Raw genomic sequence first — 25,270 nt, forward strand, 5'->3', positions numbered from 1 at the left:
GGTTAAGCAATAATACTGATGTTAAAAACAGGATGGTTCCAATATGCAGGCTGTAAAAAATAATTTGTATTCCCTTTATAATACATTAACTCATGTATTTTTGTGTAAAATCTTTGTATTGAATACTTCCATTTCTATCAAATGGTCTGGTTGCAGCTTTGTTGCTAAAAAATGAAGCCAGCTTAACAGCTCATACCAGTTTGATATCCAGATCATACTAGGGTTCTTTGGTGTAATGAAAAAAATTCCATAGTAAACAGTTAATTCCCAGTCTTTCTGTATTAACTGAAAAAAGCAGATTTTTCACAAATGTTGGCATAAAATGTAGATGAACAAATAAGTATTTGGTTGCATAAAACCAAGTTCCACATTGTTACATTTCACATTTAAAGTTGTCACATGTACTTTCCTTTCTGTTAAACATGACAATGTACTGAAGCTGATTCATTTGTTTCCTTAAGTCACGGTTGCTAATTAAACAGTGTAATTACTGAAGTCGTCACCTATGATTTTCTCAAATGCACCAAAGAGAGGTCTTGAATTGAAATCCCTTTCTTTTATCCTTTTTGGAGGTTTTACAATTTTGTTCCCTTTTTTTAAACTTTAAATGGGATATTTTCTTGTAGGCCTGAATGAAGCAATTTAGCAAAACAGTAATACTGACAAACAGCATCTTACACCATTAGCTAAACATTAAAATGATGGCAGTGGACATTTACAGTATGTGAAACACCAGGAGACTTCAGAGGAGATTTATGTGAGTCCAATTTCTTCAAGTACACTACGTGGGGTCTCTGCTTCCTGTGGAGGGAAAATTTGAGACAGTGGTAAACAGATCCTGTGCTCCTAGCAAACAAGCTCATATGTGGAAAGTTAATATGGAAAGTGCTTACTTTAAAAAAATCATAAGGGAAAATGTGAGGGTTTATATGTATGACATCAGATGCATTTCTAAAAGGACTATTAAGAAGTTTGCCATGGTTTATAGGGATGGCTTGTAAGCTTTATGACCCCTTAACGCTAAAAAGAAAATAAATCAGATGTTCCATGATGGAACAAGCCACAACTTAGTAAAACAGACATGAATTTTTTAAAAATCTGTAATGGATTTGACATCATTTCATTTTGTGATATTTTATGGAGAGCTCCAAAAATCCCTCACGTAAAAATGAAATGGCTGATGTACTGTACAGATACAATATCCTTTAAATCCTTTAAAATTCCTAAGTTTTGGAAGCAACAGGTCCTAGTCAGGCAAAATCAACAGTATTAATTCTCAAAATAGCCCTCCCAGCTAGAGACACTATTGTATACTGGACAAAAACTACTTGAGAAGGATGAAATGGCCAATCTTTAAGAGAAGGGAAGCCCAAGATTTGGGGCTCTAGTATTCTAGGCCAGGTATAAACTTCTGGAACCAGTTCTTTCCTAAAGGTACTGCACTAAATTTTCAATGAAGACCTTTTCCCTCTACCAAATAAAGCAAATAAGTGTTTAATATATTTTTTATATACAGTAATTCCTCACTTAACGTTGTAGTTATGTTTCTGAAAATGCAACTAAGTGAAACAATATTAAACTAATCCAATTTCCCCATAAGATTTAATGTAAGTGGTGGGGGGGTTAGGTTCCAAGGAATTTTTTGGAGGGGCAGACAAAAGACATTATATACTGTACAGTGCTGTACTATGGTTGGGAAGTGCCCCTGGCTTACCCCACACAGGCACAGCCTGCTGCAGGCAAGGACAATAGGAAGCACTTTCGCAGCAGCAGTGGCAGTTTCCCTGGAGAAGAACAGGTGCCGACTTTGCGAGGGGATGCTCCAGGCCCACCTCTTCCTGTCCCTACTCCACTCCAGGCCCACCTCTTCCAACCCCCACTCCACCTCCTCTCCGGAGCAGCTGCATCCCCGCTCCTGCCCCTCCCTCCCAGAAAGTCCTAAGCGCCGCCAAACAGCTGTTTAGCTGTGGGGGAAGGAAGAGGGAGGAGCTGGAGAAGAGGAACTTGTGCAATGCTCCTTTGTAAAGTCACTGCTCTTACAAACACTGGACAGAGCAGGCAAGCAAACGACATTATAAGGGAGCATTGCACAACTTTAAACAAGCATGTTCCCTAATTGAGCAGTGACAACGTTAAGAGGGCGGACATTAAGTGAGGAGTTACTGTACTAAAGTCTATATCCGACTTTCATTTAGGGAATTTGAAGAGTTATTTTTATGCAACTGGAAGAAGATCTAGCCAATTAGAAAGATTGTGCTGTCCATTTCCACAATTACTAGCAACATCATCATAGTCAATGAAAATAGACACTGTCTTTAAAATTACACTGGTTTTGGTTTCATAAAGCACCCAGAGAATGAAAAACAAAAACAAACTTACTTTAGCATCCTAAGACAAGGCATGTCATGAAGCAAGAAAAAGAAAGATTACAATTAAGCAGCAAATCCTCAGAGACTTTAGTTTTACAGAATATTTAGATCCATTTTAAAAGTGTCAGTTTACTAGTCTTGTACCTATTTGACTCAAGTGGTTTAGTATTGTAACACTAACACTTCAGAAATGAGTAATTTAATCTCTATATGCGTCACATGTAGAATGATCAAGTTTTTAATCTTCAGATTAACGCATGTGTATATACTGATTTAAATATTAAGACAGTTCCACTTCACTTGAAACAGGTATCTTTGTACTTTGAAAGGACACTGTTGAGTAGCTTAAGCCCAACATTTGGCCCAAGAGGTCCATTCTACCCTCAATGTATACACAATTCCATCAATAATGCTGGAAATTAAGTACGAAAAGGAGACGAAAAATCACTCAACGCTATTACAATCTGATTAGACAAAATTCTGTGGATTTTTTCAATCCACCCACTTTTCAATAAAATTAAAAATTCCCCCTTTCTAATAAAGCCAAGGACATAAAATCTCACTTCCACCCATGTGACACCCGCAGATGTGTTTTCCCACTGAAGCAGTATTTAAAATATTCCCAGACCCGTACTGACATGGAAGCTGGTGTGAAACAGCCTTGGCATACTATCAATTATAAAAATGTTAAAAATACTTATGCAAATTTCTACTCCATAATGGGGGGAGGGGGAGAAGAGATTCTAAAACGAAATATCAAAACTGGTGAGAAAATAAATAGCATTTTCATGCTCTGAGAATATTACAGAACAAAAACAATTTGAAAAGTATATTAAAATAATGAGCTGAGTGTCTTTTTAAGTATCTATTTCCCTGTGCACCAATTTTAAGCATTTATTATAATAAATGAGGGTTGAACTTTATTCCTATGGTTGGATTAAGAGAAACAGAACTGTTAAATTCTCATGCAAGCTTGTGGGAGCTTGATGACCAAATTTATCCTGTTTATTTTAATGCAATTTTTCAACATCTGTCAGGGATAGTCTAAGTTTATTTGGTCCTGCCTCAGGGCAGGGTGCTGGACTTGATATCTGCTAGGTCCCTTGCAGCCCTACATTTCTGTGATTCTAACTTTTAATTATAATGGATTTGAAAACTTATAACTACAGAGGTGAAATTGATTATTTCCTAAATGACCAAAAAATACTTCTTTCACAATAAACTACATGGTAACTATTGATTAATGTTGCCACTTCAATTTTTGTACACTAAGGAACTTTTCTGCCACTGTATATTCAAATTCCCAATAAAATGATCCTGTGTAGTTAAGCACATTGCTTCACTCATGACTCAAATAAAATTCAATGGCATTTGATTGGATATTGCGTTATTAAAAATCTAGAACTAGACCTCACGAGTAAATCATGATGTATGCTTATTGTACAATAGCGATAAGTTATAGTCTTGTGACAGATACATTTTATCCTGAATTCTTACCAACTGCCTTCATCATTCCAATTTAGGATGCCTTGATATTTTTAAACATTTTGTTATGAACTTTAGAAATCAATTTAAGACTTAAATACAACATGGACAAGATCTATGCCATATTTAGTTCTATTTGTGTTTTTCAGATTTAGAAATCATTTGTATACATTTTTATCTAGCTGTTATGGAATGTTTTTTACATTTTATAAGGCATCTGCAATACAGAATTTAACAGAGGTAACAAATACACATTTGAAATACCAGAACCAAGAGTTGAGAAAAAAGCCATTCACATGAGACAGAAATGCATGCAATACTTTATTTCAGACATGCCAGGAAAGCCAATTCATTATCTAGTCATTTAAAAGCAAGCAGCTGTATACAAATAACAAGAGAAACAGCATCTCGTTACAGCTCAGTGCATAGCATTATAAGCCAATAGTCATGAGAGAATGCAGATTAAAGTAGCATTAACCAACTGCACATGTTCACACAAACTGTTAATGTCTTACAAAAAAGAGTAACAAACTTGGGAGTGGAAAACCACCCGTATGATCTAGTTTTCTATAACATCCCAGAATGCTGCAAATTAAATCCAAAAATTCCCCTTTTATGTTCCCAATTTTTTTAAAGTCAGATAGACATTTAAAATGTAGTGCATTACCATATATGAAATACTTCTGAAATGTTAAAGTGTTTGTTGTCGATTTATTTAACCACTTCCTTTCTATTTAAATTATTATAATCTTTGCCTTAAAGATAAAACAGCTCTATATAATGTAACAACATTCACTTTTAGTGGACAATATAGGGTGAAGTATGTGTCTTCATCTTGGATCTGCATATACTCAGGATAGTTATTTTAATAGAAATCTTTAAAGTAGCAGCCTTCCTTTTGTGATTCAATACATCTTATTTCAAATTACAAATACTGATTAATGAACATTAAGATTTTAATATGGTATTAATGACTGAATATTAAAAGCAAAAAGTTGAAACTTTGTGAAGTATTAGGTTGCAAAGGAATGTACTTGGGTAACAATTTTAATCATTACTACTATAAAAGGAGGACAAGTGCTCAAGTGTATTCAACCTTTAAACACAGATCAGAATGTTAGAACTCTGAGATTTTGTGATATTACAAAAACATTATCTATCTTAAATGCCAACGATCAGGCATAAAAATTTCTCCCCGCTACCTCTATATATAAACAGTAAATCACCACTGTCCCAACAAATACTTACAAAAGAAATTAAAAGTAAAGGTAGAGGAAAATGCATTTTACTTTTGCATTTTTCATTAGAGATGTATACAGTATTACAACTATACATAAAGCTAATACATATGTATGTATATATTCTATACACACTTTAAAAAGATAAGCCTTACACTATTCCATGGGCTCACTAGTTTCTCTCTATACACTTTTGATGTATACTACAATTTTATATGTATTTTTAAGTAACACCACAGCTAAAATATTTAAAAGATTAAGTAATGTTACAGTATGTACTTATTCAAGCTGAATGACTTTCACACAAATGTTAAACATAAGACTTGGAACTGTTCACACAATAAGAGATCATATGCTGACAAGAACAAGTTATATCAAGATGAGACATGAGAATACACAAACAAAAGGAGAGAAGGAAAGTACAACAGCAAAGATAATGGTTGTGGTATAGTCTACTGTGTTCAAGATGACTGATTTCACCAAGCTGAGGATAATGTTCTGCCATGAATAAGTCAGGTCTATCTCCTCTCTGAAATGCTGCATGCATGATGAATGAAGTCATTTAGTACACTGGGACATTAAAGTATTCATGACGTGGCTACAAAAAGAAATGTATACATTCTTACACATAATACACAGCTGGACAGATACACAATAAATATTCTTGCCAAAAGGTTCTTACAATACTATCTCTAATACAGAACTACACACTAGCCTTGTCTCCACTAGCCCTTTGGGGGAAATATTTTACCATTGTACTACCATTAATGCTCCTTCACTGGTAATATAATGCTGGGAGCATTAAGACAGGGCACAGGCATTTACATTTCTATATCATCTAGACCTAATATAAGCAGATCCAGAAGACATGGGTTACAACATGTTGGAGAGCTATCTGCATTAGCTCTTCCACCACTGCTACCAGTAGCAGCACTGTCCCAGTGAAATTTCCAAAAATGCTTCATGTAGACACAGCACTGTCATCATTACTTCAAGTGGGGTTGTTGGGGTTTTTTTGAGAAGAGGTGGCCTTTTTTTTTTCCCCCCTTTATATAAGCACCACAAATTTCATTCATAGATTGATGACTGCCTTCCAAACTGTTAGGACAGCTCCTTTATGAATACTACATCCATGTAACAATATGCTACTAAAATGTTTGTGTTTGGATATTGAAAGCTTTATAAACTTATCTGATCTTCTACTGTGCATTACATGTGGAAAGGACCCATATAAACTACCTTAATCCAGATTATGGCTGGTGCTACCAAACAGTTTATCTGCACCAGTTCCAGCCAACAGACTTGCCCACACAAGGGCTCTGCATACTAATACCAGTGCATTTGAAACGATGATAGTGCAGATAAGAATTTTATCAGAAAATTCTGTAGTGTGCACCCTGTCTCTGAAGGTACAAATATTTTAATCAGCAGATACTCAAAAAGGAACTGTATTTCAACAAAATTTACCAAAATGATGGTGTGGTATGTTTTTCCTTACAGTTATCATCTACAGCAGAGTACAAATTGTTAATAGAAGTTAAAGGAATATTCTACAAGTATTAGAATTCCATTTGTACTTCCAAGAGGTTCAGCCGCAACAATTCATTTTTCTGTGGTTTTAAAGTATGTGTATGTCTCATGAAGAGGGGCTAGTACTATCGAGATTCCCTCCTCTCAAAAAGGCACTTTTGTTTAATGATTGCAAGGCTTCCCTAACTCAGTGTCGTGAACAAAAACTTTTCACAGATTAAATCTTACTATTTCACTGAAAATACTCTCGATTATTAACATTACAGTTTGCTCTTGGAGGCATTATGAATATGAAACATTAGAACATTAGAAAAACTGCTTCAGTTGCAGTATATTGTTAAAACCCACACAGCATTCACAACACATGTTCACTTTTTGCAATGCATTATGATGTTTTGAGGACACTTGGGTCAGAATTTCAAGTACTGAAGGGATTTAGGAACAGAAGTCCCACTGAAAGTTGACAGGACATTTACTTTTCAGGCCGTCAGGCATTTTTTGAAAATTGCCCTGTCAGTTACTACCCTTTACTGTATGCCAATTAAAGACATTATTTCACTTTCTGTTCCAGAAGTCACCAAGAAAATAAATCTCAATACAAGCAAAATTCTTAAAAAGGGACGGAAATACTGACAAGAAAAACTTCCACACTTGCTAATTTTATCTGTAACAGCCCCCCATATAGCTGGTCTTTAAATATCTTAAATTCATTTTAATGTCAAATGTTTCAACAAATAACAAAAAATAAAAATGTATAATTCCCAATTTCCATGGACACCATTCTTGAGGAAGTATCGTTACTCCGCAATGTTTGCGACCCAAACATTGCAGCATACCAATTATTTAGAAATTGAATATAAACAAGTGAATTTTACTAATTCAGCACTTCTAAAACTATGGTACATATACCATTGGTAGGAGAGCAACAACCAAGTGGTATGTGGGTTGGTTTAAACTTCTAATGGATTCTGATTCAGATATTAACTGCGCTGATAAAATCAGTAAAAATGGTGTGGCATGATAGTTTTCAAACTTCAAGACCTCTCTCATTGCCCAACCCAAAACAGATGTAAACTAATAAATAGTGAAGAGAAAGTTTCAGTCCTGGTCTACACTAGAAAATCACGCTGGTTTACCTATGTCAGAGAGGCACATGAAAAATCCACACCCTTAAGTGTTGTTAAACAAATCTAAGTCCTTGCGTAGACAGTGCTAGGTAGAAGGAAGAATTATTCTGTTGACCTAGTTACTGCCTCTCGAGGATGTGGATTATCTATGCTGATGGAAGGGGTTCTCCCATCAGCATAGGTACTGTCTGCACCAAAGTGCTACAGTGGTGCAGCTGAGTTCTTGAAGCATATTCTAGCACTGGCCCCTGGTGCTGCGGCCTTTGGGAAAGGAGGCATAGGCGCTAGCTCTACACCTGAGATCTCTTCCACGCAAGGGGTATTCCCTACAGAGTACTTACAGAAAGTTTCAGTTTCCCTTGTGCTGACTGAGTGGTGCAAGTTAATGGACTGGGGAAGCACTGCAAGATAGTAGACTGCCTATTTGAATATTTTGTTAACGAGTCTACAGAAATTGCTTTTTAACAATGGTATATTAATTTTAACTTTACTGTGTCTCTTTAGTAAGTACATTTAAATTATCTGCCCCTAGTTTAGATTTGGGAAAGGTATGTGGAACATCCATAAATAATGTATATCATTTTCTCCTCCAGGGTATAGCTGGAAGGGGTCTTGGGCTCCCCTCCCCTAGTCCAGCACCTGCCATTATTCCACCTGGCTGGGCTATCCCTCATCTCACAGGCACTTGACAGCTCCTTCTGGTCAGGGAGAAGGAAGATTTACTGGACCCAACAAGACCTCATTTCCTTAACTCTCCTCTGAAGAGCTCACCAATTAATTTAAGATCTTTCCAGAACAGTGCCAACTTCTCTCCAGCACAGGGGGTCACCGAATATAAGGGCTCATAATTCAATTTCTTGCAGGATTGGTACATGACAAATAAGAATGCCCTAATTCTTCACTTGATGGTTTATCCAGTTGCTACCTTGCTGTTTTTTGTACTTTCAAATTAGATTTATTTTTATTCTTGCCTCAGTGCCAATATGGAATAAGCCTTAGGTTAGCATAGAGGAAACAAAAGTTAAGGGCTTCCTAATGCTGTATTCCAGTTGACTACTTAAAAAAACAGTTACCTTTTCCGTAACTGGCGTTCAAGAGGTGTTGCTCATATCTATTCTGTAATAGGTGTGCATGCTCGCCATGTGCACCGGTGCTGGAAGTTTTTCCCCTAGCAGTACCCATAGGGGGGGAGCACCCCCTGCGACCTCTGGAGTAGCACCTGCCTGGCCCAGTATAAGGGGAGCTGCATGCTCCCCCCATCCTCAGTTCCTTCTTGCCAGACAATTCCAACAGAGGGGAAGGAGGGTGGGATGTGGAACAGACATCAGCAACACATCTCAAAGAACACCAGTTACAGAAAAGGTAACTGTTTTTTCTTCTTCGAGTGATTGCTCATGTGTATTCCACAAAAAGTGATTCCAAGTGATTGGAGGTGGGTAGGAGTTCACAAGTTCCCAGGACGAAGGACAGCCCTGCCGAACCGGCGTCATCCCTGGCTTGGGAGACGATTGCATAGTGCGAGGTGAACGTGTGAACAGACAACCATGAAGCGGCCCTACAAATATCCTGGATGGGGACGTGGGCCACGAAGGCAGCTGACGAGGCCTGTGCCCTGGTTGAGTGTGCTCTCACAATGGGTGGCGGGGGAATGCCCACCAGCTCATAACAGGAACAGATACACGAAGTAATCCAGTTGGAAAGCCACTGAGTGGAAATCGGCTGGCCCCTCGCACGCTCAGTCGAGGCGACAAACAGTTGTGAGGACTTTGTGAACGGCTTAGTCCGCTCGAGGTAGAAAGCCAGAGCCCGCCGCACATAGAGCGTGTGGAGGCGACGTTCCTCACTGGATGTGTGAGGCTTGGGAAAGAGGACCGGTAGAAAAATGTCCTGACCTATGTGGTAGGCGGAAACCACTTTTAGGAGAAACGCGGGGTGTGGGCAGACTGGACCTTGTCCTTATGAAAGGCCATGTACAGCGGTTTGGAGGTCAGGGCCCTGAGCTCTGAGACTCGCCTGGCTGACATGATAGCGACCAGGAAGGCCACCTTCCACGAGAGGTGAGATGAGGAGCACGTGGCCAGTGGTTCAAACGGGGGCCCCATGAGATGAGCCAACACCAAGTTTAGGTCCCACTGTGGAACCGGGGGTCTAGAATACAGGAAAACTGGCCAGTCATAACATGGGAAAACACTGTGTGTCCTTGCACCGGCAGATGGAAGACCGATATGGCTGCCAGGTGCACCTTGACGGACGAGGGCGCCAGGCCCTGGGCCCTCAGGTGGAGGAGGTAATCAAGGATAAGCTGGATCAGGGCAGTCACCAGGGAGACACCCTGGTCTGCCACCCACTTAGAAAACTAGGACCACTTCACCAAATAAGCATGGCAAGTGGAGGGCCGTCTACTTCGAAGGAGGATACGCTGAACTTGCTCTGAGCACATGCTTTCCTCTCCACCTAACCATTGAGCAGCCACACTGTAAGATGAAGAGCTGCTAGGTTGGGATGGAGGAGGCAGCCCTGGTCCTGTGAGAGCAAGTTCGGGCGGAGCGGCAATGGCCATGGTGGAGCTACCGCCAGGCCCATGAGGGTCCCATACCAATACTGCTTGGGCCACGCCAGGGCAATCAGGAGGACTCGGGCCTCGTCCGACTTTATCTTCTCCAGGACTCCGCTGATTAGAGGGAACAGGGGGGAAGGCATAGAGAAGCCAGCCTGACCAAGACAGGAGAAAGGCATTGGAGATAGTGCCCCCCTCCCCAGGGCCCCCCGGAGCAGAACCGGGGGCATCACCAGTTCTGCCGAGTTGCAAATAGGTCCACCTGGGGAGTTCCCCACCTTCGGAAGAGCTGGTGGGCCACTTCCAGGTGGAGGGACCACATCTGTTGCGAAGAGAAGTGCCTGCTCAAGCAATCCACCCTCTTGTTGCAGGCGCCTGGTAAGTGGAAGGCCTTCAGGTGGATGTTGTGGGCAATATAGAAGTCCCACAGCCTGCGGGCTTCAATGCAGAGGGCAGAGGAGTGGGCCCCGCCTTGCCTGTTGATATAGAACATTGAGTCCGTATGGTCCGTGAGGACCCTAACTACCTTGCCCTCCAGGTACGAGCGGAAGGCCATACACACCAGCTGCACCGCTCTGAGCTCCTTGACATTTGTGTGTAGGGTCAGGTCCTAAGCCGACCACAGGCCTTGGGTCTGAAAGCTCCCCACATGGGCCCCCCAACCCAGGTCCGATGTATCGGATACCAGCTCCAGCAACGGGGCCCTGTCTCTAAATGGGACCCCTTGGAGCATGTTGTTCGGGGTGGACCATCATTGCAGGGAGGTAATCACAGTGTCCGTAGCCTGGGAGAAATTCAAAGCCAACCAGAGTTGGAGAGGCTCATTCTGAGTCTGGCGTGACAGACCATGTACATGCACGCTGACATATGACCCAAGAGCTGCAGGCAAACCCTGACTGTTGTCACCAGGAACCTTGTGACCGAGTCAATGAGACCTTTCAGGGTCTCGAACCTGTCTGTTGGGAGGGAGGCCCTGGCCGACACTGCATCCAGGAGCGCCCTGATAAACTCTATGAGTTGGACTGGGACTAACATGGACTTGGTGTTATTTACCAGTAGGCCCAAGGTGGTGCACGTGGACAGGAAAAGCGCCATGTGATCCCTCACCTGGCGCCGGGAGGTGCCCTTGACAAACCAATCGTCCAGATAGGGAAATATCTGTACCCACCGCCATCTGAGGTAGGCTGCCACCACTGACATGCATTTTGTAAACACTCTGGGGGCAGTCGACAATCCAAATGGTAGGACTGTAAATTGGTAATGATTCTGACCCACCACAAAACGGAGGAAGCTCTTGTGACCCTCGAATATGTGGATGTGGAAGTACGCATCCTGTAGATCGAGGGCAGCGCATCAGTCCCCGGGATCCAGGGAGGAGATGATGGAAACCAGGGAGACCATGTGGAACTTGAGCGTCACCATGTGCTGGTTCAGACCCCATAGGTTCAGTATGGGCCTGAGACCCTCTTTGGACTTCGGATAAGGAAATAATGGGAGTAGTACCCCATGCCCATGAACTCCTCGGGTACTGCCTCTATTGCTCCTAGTCCTAGGAGCCTCCCCACCTCCTGCTTGAGCAGAGCTTCAAGTGAGGGGTCCCCCAGGAGGGACGGGGGTGGGGGGTGGTTGGGCGGGGAGGAGGTAATCTGGAGGGTGTAACCCCGGGAGATGGTGATGAGGACCCTTCGGTCTGAAGAGAGCAGAGACCATTCTGGAAGGAACGCACACAACCGGTTGGAGAAGGGAAACTTTATTGGGGTTAGATCCCTGATGAGGACTGGCAGGTTGCCCCCAAACATTCCATCAAAATCGCCTTTTCCCCGCCTGCTTGCCCTTGGAGGGGGGTCCAGGCTGGGGGGCAGGCCAAGACTGCCTGTGAGGGCGTCTCATAGTCCCGTTGCTTCTTATGGGCGGCCTCATACTTCAGGAGGGCGGCTAGGGTCGGAGTTTGATGCGGCTTCAACTTAGGTTCTGCCAGAGCTAGGACATAGAGACAGGTTCTGGAGGGTCATGTGGGAGTCCTTCATGCCATGCAGCCTTGCATCTGTTTCCTTTGCAAACAGAGCTTTCCCATCAAAGAGAAAGTTACTCACCTTGCAGTAACTGAGGTTCTTCGAGATGTGTGTCCCTGTGGGTGCTCCACTCTAAGTGACGGTGCGTCCCGGCACTGTCGATCGGAGATTTTTGGTAGCAGTGCCTGGTTGGGGCGCACGCACCCAGATGGTATCTCCCGTCTAGTTGGAATCTTCCTGAGTGCGTGCGCCCCACACCCTCCTCAGTTCCTTCTCTACCGTGGAGAGTCATCTTAGTACTCCAAAGTAGAGGGGAGGAGGGCGGGGAGTGGAGCACAGGGACACACATCTCGAAGAACCTCAGTTACTGCAAGGTGAGTAACTTTCTCTTCTTCTTCGAGTGCTGTCCTAGGGGTGCTCCACTCTAGGTGAATGTGTAGCAGTACCCACTACGGTTGGTGGGACTTTGGAGATACGGTAGGGAGTACTGAAGATAGTACTGTATGACCTACTATTGTGTCTGCCGTGGTGTCTTGCGTTAGAGCATAGTGTTTTGCAAACATGTGTTCAGATGACCATGTAGCCGCTTTGCAGATATCAGGAATGGGAACGTTGTGTAAGAAGGCAATGGATGCCGACATGGCTCTAGTGGAATGAGTTCTAATGTCATCGGGCGGGTGAAGATTCTTCGCACGGTAACAGGATCTGATGCAGTCAGAGATCCACTTGGACAGACGTTGTTTAGAGACAGCCATACCGTTTGATTTTTTCAGTAATGGAAAGAGTCATGGAGACTTGCGAAATGGTTTAGCCTGTCTAAATAAAAGGCAATTGCTCGCCTGACATCGAGAGTATGCAGGGTTGCCTCTTGTGGAGTCTTGTGAGGTTCAGAATAGAAAGTAGATAAGTATATAGGTTGGTTGAGGTGGAAGGTAGATACCACTTTAGGAAGAAATTTAGGATGTGGTCTCAAAGTGACTTTGTCTTTGGAGAAGATTGTGTAGGGAGAGTGGGCCATCAGGGCACTTATTTCACCTACTCTCCTTGCCGATGTTATGGCAACTAAGAAAGCCACCTTCATGGACATATGGAGATGAGAGGAGGTAGCCAAGGGCTCGAATGGAGGTTTCATGAGAGCGTGTAGAACGAGGTTAAGATTCCATGAAGCAGCTATTGGGTGAATTTCAGGGTAGAGGTTTTGCAGGCCTGTGAGAAATCGTTTTATGGTTGGGTGAGTAAAGAGTGAATAACCTGCTAAGAGGTCATGGAAGGTGGTAAGTGCCACCAGGTGCACTTTGGTAGAGCTGAGCGAATGTCCATCTTGTTTTAGTTCCAAGAGGTAGTCTAGAATGATAGGGAGGGTCACCATATTGGGCGCTAAATGATTACGTGAGCACCAGAGGGCGAAACGCTTCCACTTCTGCAGGTAGGTTTTATGAGTGGAGTCTTTCCTACTGTGCAGGAAGACATATCGGACTTGCTCAGAACAGGCTAGTTCATGGGTTTGGAACCATGAAGGAACCACGCTGTGAGGTGGAGCTTGAGGAGCTCAGGGTAAAGAGCCAGTCTATTGTCTGGAAAAGGAGATCTGGCCTGTTGGGGAGAGCCTGTGGGTGACGGGAGGACATGCAGAGTAGGTAGGGATACCACGTCTGTCTCAGCCAAGCCGGGGCAATAAGTATGACCCGGTCCTTGTGGTCCACAATCTTCCGAAGAACCCTGTGTAGCAGAGGGATTGGTGGAAGGCGTACAGGAGAGAGAGCTGTTCCATGGGATGAGGAATGCGTCTCCTGGGGATGCAGTTCTGAGTCCCACTCTGGAGCAAAACTGGGGACATTTTCGGTTCTGGGTTGTGGCAGAGAGGTCTACTGACGGGGTGCCCCAGAGGGAGAAGAACTGTTGAAGTATTGTGGGGTGCAGTTCCCATTCGTGTTCTGTCGAGAAGTGCCTGCCGAGTGCGTCGGCAGTAGTGTTGTGGCAGTCTGGCAGGTAGGAAGCGGTGATCTGTATTTGACGTTATATACACCAATTCCATAGGCGGATGGCTTCCATGCAAAGAGAATGTGAGCGTGCTCCCCCTTGTCTGTTGATGTAGTACATACATGCTATGTTGTCTGTTAAGACTCGCAGGTATTTGCTCTTTATGAGGGGAAGAAAATGAAGGCATGCTCATCTCACAGCTCTGAGCAATAAGAGATTTATGTGTAGGTGCGACTCATGCAGACCACTGGCCTTGTGCCTTGTGTCCCCCTAAATGCGCTCCGCAACCAATTAGGGAAGCGTCCATGGTGAGCACGAGTGCTGGGGATCAGTTCTGGAAGGAAACCTTAGTGCAGAGGTTCTCTGGTCTTGTCCACCACTGTAGGGAAGCTAGAACGTTGGGAGGCGGAGTTAACAGCATCCCTAAGGTGTGTCTGTTGGGTTTGAAATTGGAACTGAGCCAGCCCTGAAGACATCTCATGTGCAGCCTGGCGTACTGGACTATGAAAGTGGTGGCTGCCATATGACCAAGGAGCTGTAGGCAGAGTCTTGCCTGTGTCCTTGGATGAATAGAGAGCGTGCGTTTGAGCGGCGTGATATCTGTGATATGGGAGCAAGGCTCTGCTCTGGATTGAGTTGAGATGAGCTCCGAGGAACTCAATCTGTTGTGTAGGTGTCAGAGTGGATTTTGGGGCGTTTATTTGGAGGCCTAGGCTGTGAAAGAGAGCGATAGTGAAAGTGTAGCTTGGAGTGTCTCGCCATAGGAGTTGCCCTTGATGAGGCAATCGTCCAGGTAGGAGAACAGCGTGACCCCATGTTTGTGGAGGTGAGCCACGAGCACAGCTAGAGTTTAGGAAAAAACTCCTGGCGCTGTGGAGAGGCTGAAAGGAAGAACTCTGTATTGGAAATGGTCATGACCGATTGTGAAGCTTAGAAAGCATCTGTGAGCTGGATGAATTGATATATGAAAAGAGACGTCCTGTGGGTCGAGGGCTGTAAACCAGTCCCCTTGATCCAGTGCAGGAATTAAATGTGCCCAGTGTGACCCTTTTGAATTTTTGTATCCTCGCGAATTTGTTCAGTTGGCGTAAGTCTAGTATAGGCCTCCAGCCCCCAGTCTTTTTCTGGGTCAGGAAGAAATGGGAGTAGAAATCTTTCCCTGGATGTTGCATTGGCACAGGCTCCACTGTGCCTAGCTGTAGAAGGTAAGCCACTTCTGCACGAAGCAGGTGCTCATGAGAGGGGTCTCTGAAGAGGGACGGGGAAGGGGAGGAGGATAGGATATGAATGGGCTAGAGTAACCGGACTGAACTATCTCGAGGACTCAGCGGTCCTGTGTAATTTGCTGACAGGCATGTTGGAAACTCTGGAGGCGGTGGCGAAATGGGCAAATAGGCTGTGGAATCAAGGAGTGGTCGCACAGACCCTGGACCAACCTTTTAAAATTGTTGTTTATTCCCAGATGGATGGGAAGTGGTTGCTTGAGCTTGATTTTGTCTGCGCTTAGGGGGTCTAGCGCGATTCCTATTTATGTGGTAAGGTTTGGGTTGAGGCCGACAAGATTGTTGTGTATGTAGTCTTTGGTAGGGTTGCTATCTTTGACCCCTGGGAAGAGATGGGTGAATGCCCAGGGTGCGCAGTGTAGCTCTAGAAACTTTCATTGTATGAAGTAGTTCATCAGGTTTTTCTTTGTTTGTTTTTAAGAAAACAGTTTATATTTATCAAAGGGGAGGTCCTCCACTTTGTTCTGCAGGTCTTTAGGGATGCCAGATGCAGAAAGCCATGAAGATCTGCGCATAACCACAGCCGGTGCAGTTGTACGGGCTGCTGTGTCTGTCGTGTCTAAAGAGGCTTGTAGGGCTGTTCTGGAAATCAATTGGCACTCGCTCAGAATTGATTTAAGCCCGCTGTCCTGTCCTCTGGAATGTAAGAGGCGAATTCAAAAGTTTATTGTAGTTATCAAAGTCATGCCTGGCAAGGAGTGCAAGGTAGTTTGCGATCCAGAATTGTAGAGTGGAGGATGTGTAAACCTTGCGACACAAGACGTCAAGGCGTTTAAGGTCCTTGTCTTGCGGGGTGAACTGATATTGTGGCTGTTTCATTCTTTGTGCGACTGCACCAATGACGAAAGAGTTCAGTTGTGAGAAAATAGGAAGTCAGCGTCCTTAGCCGGAACATAGTATCTATGTTCGGCTTTTCTGCAGGTTGGTAATAAAGAAGCTGGAGTTTGCAGAGAGCGTCAGCTGGTTCCAAGAGTGCCTCATTTATAGGGAGCGAAGTAGGGAAACTGAGGCTGGTGGCTGCGGACTTAGGCTGAGGTGGAAAAGGCTCCAGTGGGGGAGGAGAGGGAGGTGCGGAGAACTCTGCTTGCCACTGTAGATCAGGTTCGCTCTCAGTGAAGGTAGCCAGTTCAGGTGGTGGGAGTGCGCTGTGTCATGTTAAGAAGCAAAAGTGAAAGTGTGAGCAGTGAAGTGGATCGGTTGGAGGTGCCCTGCAGGAGGTCTGCTGGTGGTGCAGGGGCGGAAGGCAGGCTTGGTGCCGACGTTCTTCCTGGCACCGGGGCAGAGCACGCGGTCGGAACCGCGGCTTTTTTTTTTTCTCCCTTCTTTCTTCTTCTTCCGCCCTGAGACTTGCGGTGCCGACGGCTTTGTCGGCACCAGGGCAGAGCGCATAGCTGGCTCCGCGGCTATTTTTAGCGCTGAGGCTTGCGGTGCCAACGTCCCTGTCGGCACCGGGGCAGAGTGCGCAGCCAGCTTCGCGGCTATTTTTAGCCCTGAGGCTTGCGGTGCCGACGTCCTTGTTGGCACCGGGGCAGAGTGCGCAGCTGGCTTCGCGGCTGTTTTTTAGCGCTGAGGCGCTTGGTGCTGCGGAATCCTTCTGTGTCCGGGAGGTTGAATTTCCGCCTCTACGGTCTGTGGGAGCCGTTGTTGAGGCATGATCCGGGGCTGAGGCGCCTACCTTTGGCACTGTCAGCACAGAGTGTAGGGATCTCGCAGGAGACCCCTTACCCTTGTTAGAGTCTCTCCTATGAGACTGCTCTGCTTCTTGCCTCCGCTCCAGGGAGGGTGAAGCAACGCTTCCCACCGGTTCCGATCTGGCTGGGGAGGATGTGGGAGTGGGTTTAACCTTCCCCATCTCCGAAAGTGGCTGCGGGGATTTTTCCATGAGAAGCATTTTAAGCCGCAGGTCTCTGTCGTGCCGAGCCCTCGACTCGAGGCTCATACAGTGGAGGCACTTGGCGGGGATGTAGGCTTCCGCGAGGCACTTCACACAATGTGAGTGCCCATCCAACCTTGGTATGGAGTCCTGCCAGAAAACACACCTCTTGAATCCTGAAGCCCCTGGCATTGTAAATTAGAAATGGCAGAGGAGAGTGTCTCAGTGAGAGACAAGTCTGAAGTGATTTTTTTTTTTAAACTAAGTAACTAACTATGTAACTATACTAAAGGAAGGGAAACAACTGGGAAGTAATTAATAATTATTTCTATGTTCTTTGTTACTGTTTCCTATAGATACCAGGGAAGAGAAGGCAGCACTGCTCCGAGTCCCGTCTTCAGCCGAGGACGGTTGAGAAGGAACTGAGGAGGGTGTGGGGCGCACGCACTCAGGAAGATTCCAACTAGACAGGAGATACCGTCTGGGTGCGTGCGCCCCAACCAGGCACTGCTACCGAAAATGTCCGATCGACAGCGTCGGGACGCACCGTCACCTGGAATGGAGCACCCACAGGGACAGCACTCGAAAAAGAACGGGAGATTCTGCATGGAAGATGGCTCCTGCTCTCCAGCGAGGTGCAATGACGCCCCTCTCATGGACACCACGGAGGCCATTGTGCATGCAACAGTGTCTGCAGCATCCAAGGCAGCCTGCAGGGAAGCCCAAGCTGCCGTTGCCCCTTCCTCCACCAGCGCCCTGAACTCCTCCTTACTGCGCTCCGGGAGGGAGACCCCAAATTTAGGCAGGGAGCCCCACAGATTAAATTCGTACTGACCGAAGAGGGCCTGATGGTTTGCCACTCATCACTGGAAGCTCAAAGACTAATAAATTTTTCTTCCGAAAGAGTCCAGCCTCTGAGAATCTTTGTTCTTTGGGGTCGGAACTGGCTGACCCTGTTGTTCCCTGTGGTTGACCGAATCAACCACCAGGGAGTTGGGCACCGGGTGGGTATATAGGTACTCATGTCCTTTAGTGGGTACAAAGGACTTACATTCTGCCTTTTTTGACATAGGGGCCAACAAGGCCGGTGTTTGTGTAGGGATATTAAAGAAGGTACTAACAGTGATTCCCCCCAAGTGACAGTGACCCCCCAGTTTCACCAAATACAAAAATCTTTTAGTTCTTCTGTTAAAACTTGTAAGCTAATGTCTGCAGAAACCATTGATCGTATCTGTCCTGTGAAAGATACTACATTACTATGTAAAACTTACAAACAAGTTAATTGATTTTGTTCTTGAAGTAAACACTATGCTAGCCTTAAGCTGTAATTGATACAATGTAAACAAACAGACCCCCACCCTCTGTGATTACAGGGCCGGGAGTCTCATAGGAATTAACACACACCCTGAAAGTGGTGGAGACAGTAAATTAAAATATGGTTAAGATATGGAATGTATGTTGATGAATGCTTGATGTCAAGTGGACCACCAGACAACCCCCGGAGGGTAAACTGGGATCCACCCCATCACCTGGAAGGATGAGAACCACAAATGGACAGTGTGAAGCCACCAGGAATGTGCCATCTGCTGATTGAGTCAGCCACAGCAGGATGAAACAGCTCCCATAGACTAACATAGGAATTAATTCCTATAAGAATGAACTCCGAAGACTGAGGACTTTTAGTCTCTGGTTCTGCTGCCAACCTCCAGGAGCATCAGGTGCATCTGACACAGACTCGGCTCCATCCTCATGACCAAGATACCTGGCCAGTAACTTGGCATGAGCAACTTCTAGGCTGGTAACTATAACACCTATACAGAACTTGAATGAATGACTGTGTGCAAATATGTGTGTGTGTGTAAGGAATAAGTAGTAATAGGAATTAGTCAAACAACGTTATTTACTTTTGTCTTTTGCTTTATTAATATATTTACAATAAATGTGGCATCTTTGCATTATCCTTCTGAATAAGATCCTGCTGGTTTTTATTATATTGGTAAAACATTTGCCACAGGGCATTTGAAATTTTAGCCACCCCTTCATTGAGCGGCAAGGCCACCCTACCCAGTGCTGATGGGTACAACACATTGAACAAGGAGTCCGAGGGCTCCTTCATCTCCTCTGCCTGGAGGTGGAGGATTTCTGCCACCCTCTTTAAGAGCTCTTGGTGGCTCCTGAAGTCCTCCTGCGGGACGGAGGGAGGCGGGGCTGCAATCGCCTCCTCCGGGTGCGGCGAAGAGATGCTTTGGGTGTCAGCTGGCACTGGGGGATCCACCACCTGGTAGGACTCCAGGCACAGTACCAAGGACAAGCATCCCACCGACTCCTTTGTCGAGGGTCTGGAGAGAGAGGCCAATAGTGCTTCCGAAGCTCTGGCCACCAAGCGAGCTCCCACTGGGGGCTACGCCGGAGGCCACAGTGCCCACTGGTACCACTGGGCCAGCCACGATGCTCGATGCCACTGCAACTGCTGTGGCACCGGCTGCCCGGGTTGGCCGGTCTGGCCCGAAGGACGGCTACAAATGGAGACCGGGCTGGTGTAGGATCCGCTGCTGTCTCTTGACTGGGAGAAATGGCAGTGCCAGGATCTGCGACAATCACGGGACCGCAATCTCGATGTGGAGGACTGGTACCAACGGTAATGGCTGGTCCGCGAACGGCCTCGACAGGCGGACCCTCGACAGCGAGGCGACGGCAATTGACCCCCGAGGCTGCAGTGCCTTGGCGGAGACTTGGAGGAGGAGCCCGAGCGGGAACGGCATCGATGACCGTGCCATGACTGACTGCGGTACCCTCCCCGGGACGAGAACCGACGACAACGTCCGCCGCAGCCCCATAGATATCCGCTCTGTGAGGAGGATCAGTGCCGCAAGTCTCGTCCGGACGGAACCCAGCCCAAGAGTCTGGTCGGTGTTAAGGGCAATCCACGTGGACTCTGTCCCGAGTGGACCCTGGGCGGTGATCAGCATCGGGAACATTCCCTCGACGGAGACCGGTACTAAGCCGGGGGTGATTGCAGAGATCCCAGCGGAGGCTTGCCTCTGGCGCATGGGGCCAACATCAGCGGCGCTCCGGGCACCGGCATAGACAAGACGTCCCGGGCCCCTGGAGGGCTTCGAGTGTGGACGGCATCCAGACATCTGGAGAGGCCTGTTCCGAAGGGGCTGGGCTACTCTTCTCTATGTGAGTTGGAGGCCTAGGGCCTGGTGAGGATCAAGAACTGCCCGACATGGGCCTAGCCTCTGTTCCAGACTTCCCTTGGTGCCGCTGCGAAGAGGGAGTCTTCTTGGCCTTCTTGGCATGCCCCGAGGACGGGGAGTGGCAGATCGCTGCGTACCAACACCGCGGTGCACGGTACCAGCTCAGAGCAGCATGCCAGGGTCAGGGTCAGCGCCGACTCCATCAGAATGGCTCGGAGACTAACATCACTTTCTCTTTTGGTCTGAGGCTTAAACGATTTTCAAATCTTGCACCTCGCTGATATGGGTTTCTCCTAAGCATGCCCTGGTCCAGGCTCACTGATTAACTAAACTAACTAACTACAGGTAACTAAACAAACGAACAGTTCTGGGGATGAGCTACAGCAACGCTGGAGCAGAGCAGTTCTAACGCACCTTCACTGGCGGCAAGAAGGAACTGAGGGTGGGGGGAGGGCGCAGCTCCACTTATACCGCACTGGGCAGTGCAGGCGCCACTCCAGAGGTTACAGAGGGCGCTCCCCGCTACAGGTACTGCTAGGGGAAAATCTGCCGGCACCAGTGCACGTGGCGAGCACGCAGACCTATTGTGGAATACACATGAGCAATCACTCGAAGAACCCTACTCTGTTCTGAAAAGCAAATATTTGCTGAAATGCATTGGTCCCTGAAGGGAATAAAAGTCTCTGAACAGGAATCTATTTCAGTGAGTCTTGCTGGACATAGCTCACAGTGAGAGAAACAGGAATGCTGGAGCCCAGAAGCACAGTTTTGGAGTCACTGAGGCTATGTGGCCTATCCTTGTGGCAGAGTGTGACCCTTTGGGGGTCTAGCACACTGAACATATCCTTCCTTGGGACTGTCTAAATGTTAGGGAATGGCACAGATCCTGTAAATTCATGACATATGGAATTATGAATTTTCTACACATGGGCACTAGCATGGCTGATGGATCTGCAGCTTCTCAGCTTGGCCCCATGGCAAAAGAAGAAACATTGAAAGAGCCATTTAAAAAGGGGTGCTGCTCTGAAGCAGGGGACTTGACCATCACCACGTGTAAGCCAGATGTGCAGGAAGGCCTCTGCTCAGCTTGAACACTGACAAGTTTCAGACTCTCAGAAGGAACTAGATCAGGCCCAGGAAGGATGTATCACAGGCCTGTTCTCAAAGACCTGTAACTCAAATACTTTACGAGTAGAGTAACTGTGGTTAAGAAATCCCTTGGCTAAACCGATGTTCCTTGCTTCCACGCCACATTGTCCCTGAAGGTGTTAAATCAGAATCTTGAGTAGCCACTGCCTAGGTAGAACTCTAAGCAACTGGGGGCTCAGAAAGTCTGAGACATTGGTTTCAGGGCCTAGGTGGCTGCACTGTGGAGTCCCATGTCCCAAGGTCTGAGTCTGGGAGTGCAACCTAGAGACCCAGAGCTAGAAATAATTAGTAGACTCTACCCAGACCCTGTGGGCTTAGAAGCACATGGAACCCAGCAGTTAGGTCTACTCACAATAGACTTGTATTCGTACAGTTGCAGCACAACTGTCCAGGTTGTGACATCAACCACCCACCTCTGAAAATCACTAGTCATTTAACTCAAACTTTGCCTGACATGAGCTTGGTTTCAGATTGCTCTTTCTCAAATATTTATTTGGAAATTAATGCATCATGAGTACTACTTCAAATGACACAGTCTTTCTTAAGGGAAGGATGTTCAAAGGAACCTAAGCGAATAAGGCTCCTCTGAAAATCCAAGTCTGTCACTAAGGATTTGTATACATTAGGAAAGTGGTTCACATGAGATTCATGTTAGCTAAAATATCTAGCTAACCCCAACCTAACTTTAATCTTTTCCCAAGCATAGATATACAGGTTAACAACTTTTGCCTCAATTTAGCTAGTTGATGTTCATACTACTAAACTGAGGCAATATTGTGTCTAGATCAGGGAAAAGTTGATATTAGCTCTCTAAGTATGTATGCAGTAAATGATGATGAATACACTATCACTGTAGTATCTGAACACCTTCTACATAAAATCAATAGCAATAGTGAAATCCCTAGTGGACTTCATAGAGAGTCTCTTACTGCTCCATTTTGGGGATCAACATTCTGTGTAGCGTAGAGAATGATTTTTAAGGTTGGGTTTTGTTTTGCTGGTCGGGGTTTAGAGGTAGGAGAGAGAAATGCATTAAACTGTGAGCGGAAATGTGTTGACTAATCTCAGGCTAAACTGGACCACTTTTCCTAGTCTAAACAAATACAAAACTGGAGCAACAAATCAGTAGTCAGTATAGAATTGGTAATAACTGTACTCCATTTTTCAGGAGTATTTTTGGTCCAAGAAGCAAACTATCTTGGGGAAAACAGTGAGAAATTTTAATTAACATTGAAATCTTCATTAACAACTGTCAATTGGAAGAGATATCAAGACAAAATGCATTCGAAGATAGACTAATGATTCCACTCACACACTATTTAGGAAATATTATCAGGTTTACAGATCCTAGCCATGTAAATATAAGAAACAAAACAATAATTACTACAACAGTAAGATTTTGTTTAAAGGGACATTTATACAGGAATCCATCAGATCTTAGATCAATTTAACAAACAGAGGTTGAGTCACCAGGAAATATTTCATAAGAGATTTCTCTATACAAAGCTGCTACTGTTCACTCTCTTTGCAGTTCCATCGTTAGGCAATTGAAGCATTATTTTGCAAGAATATAAAAATTTTACACAGGCACACAGTGAAGTAAAACTGTCATCTCCCTAGTCTTCACTTCACCAGCCAAGGAAAGCGTGAGACACAGCAATAGTGACCCCTCTCCTCCTCCTCCACTCTCAACTGGGGAAGCAAAACTACCAGCTGAATCTTCATTCACTTTAATCAGACTTCGATGGGTCTCTTTCTTCCCCCTCACCCACTCTCACCTCTTCCCTGATCTGGTTGGAACAAAGGTGATAGTCCCTTTAGAATGCAACACCTCACATCTGCCAGTTAATTGATAAATGGTGTATTCCAAAGGATTTACACAAGCTTTACAGTTAGGGAAGTAAACATCCACTATATCACACTAAAGCTTTCCAAAAATTTTATTCCTCATCATCATAGATACCCCCACTGTGACTGTTATGAGATACAACTTTTAGATAATGTTTTCACCTCTTAGCTCATAGAGGGTAAAAATCACACTCAGAGTGGAAATTGTCACAATCATAACTAAGTCATGACCATTACTCTAACATTTGCAAATGCTCCTCTCAGATATGCAAGCACAACTTCTATTGAATTTAATGGGAGCTATATGCATCTAATGGGATTTGTGTACATATTTACTGCATACATATAAACTCAAATTCATCTAGTGCACATCACCTGGATGGGTCACTACAAAAAGTAATTTTCCCTCTGCTGATACTCACCCCTTCTTGTCAACTGTTGGAAATGGGCCACCTCGATTGCATTGGCCTCGTTAGCACTACAAAAGTAATTTCCCCTCCCTTGGTATTCACCCCTTCTTGTCAATTGTTGAGAACAGGCCACTTCCACCTTAATTGAATTGGCTCGTTAGCATTGACCCCCCACTTGGTAAGGCAACTCCCATCTTTTCATGTGCTATAATATATATTCTGCTTACTGTATTTTTCACTCCATGCATCTGATGAAGTGGGTTTTAGCCCACGAAAGCTTATGGCCAAATAAATTTGTTAGTCTAAGGTGCCACAAGGACTCCTCGTTGTTTTTCCTATCACTATTTCCCTTATGTTTTTGACTATTCATTATAACTGTAGCCTCATCTTAGTCAAATTTAAGTTCTTCATGGCAGAGACTGTCTCTTAACATGTGACTGCACAGACCTAGCACAGTGGGGTCCTGATAGGGGCATATGCATACTACTGTAACACACTGAGTAAAAACAACAAAAGAGTAAAAACCCTGCATCTATACTACAGAATATGCTCTCTCACACACCCCTCAAGAACACGGATTACATTCCACTTACTGACACTCAGAATATGCAGTGTCCCAGTTACAACATGTATGAATATGCATCACACCCTAGAAACACTGCATGAAGTAGCCAAACAGGACAACAAATTATATAGGTTCCTCAAAAGCCCATAGTCTAACTGCCCAATATAGACTGGAACAGAACATTTTTGTAAGTATCCACTTTAGAAAAACATAACAAATCAGGGAACACTGAAGTTTTACAATCACAGAATTAACACTAGCCAAGCCATAAGGGTCACATCCTTATACAGGACTTCTGTTATAGTGGAGAGATGGGAAAGTACAAAAAGAAATAGAAACCTGATAGTGATGTTTGGCGGACCAAGTTCTCCTAGCAATACTTACAAAGGTTGTTGGTTGTGCTCAGTGAATGTATTACAAGACTCACTTCTTATAGTTTTATTTCAAACAAACAAGTGACTCTCTTGTCACATCAGTATTTTAGTAATACTCAGCACTTGCCACACTGTAGCCCCAAACTACCTCTAGGAATTCCCATCCATCCCAGATAACCAGGATCTAGCCAAGACCCATTTCCTATTGAGCAATATAATATGGGAAAAACAGTGTGGTCACACAACCCTTGAGTACCCGTGTCCTAGATG

At 45.0% G+C, this 25,270-nt stretch overlaps 1 protein-coding gene across 12 annotated transcripts in view; it reads right to left on the minus strand.

The window, feature by feature from the left end:
- AP1S2 (adaptor related protein complex 1 subunit sigma 2) overlaps positions 1 to 25,270 on the minus strand; it is a 62,862-nt gene that overhangs the window by 14,271 nt on the left and 23,321 nt on the right. For 4 of the 12 annotated variants that reach the window (XM_039496668.1, XM_039496705.1, XM_039496688.1 and 1 more), the window contains 2 exons: positions 2,380 to 2,388; positions 261 to 801 (listed from right to left, as the gene is read on the minus strand). The exons of 3 other annotated variants lie outside the window; for them this stretch is intronic. Coding sequence is in view for 3 of the 9 variants with exons in the window: in XM_039496705.1 (XP_039352639.1) it covers positions 754 to 801; positions 2,380 to 2,388 (57 nt within the window). In the remaining 6 variants the exon portion in view is untranslated. Of the gene's footprint in view, positions 1 to 260; positions 802 to 2,379; positions 2,389 to 4,151; positions 5,691 to 25,270 lie in introns of those variants that run through there. 5 more of the 12 variants (XM_039496676.1, XM_039496730.1, XM_039496736.1 and 2 more) reach the window with 2 other exon arrangements.

Source organism: Mauremys reevesii, linkage group 1, assembly GCF_016161935.1.
Source record: "Mauremys reevesii isolate NIE-2019 linkage group 1, ASM1616193v1, whole genome shotgun sequence".
Classification (NCBI taxonomy): Eukaryota; Metazoa; Chordata; order Testudines; family Geoemydidae; genus Mauremys; species Mauremys reevesii.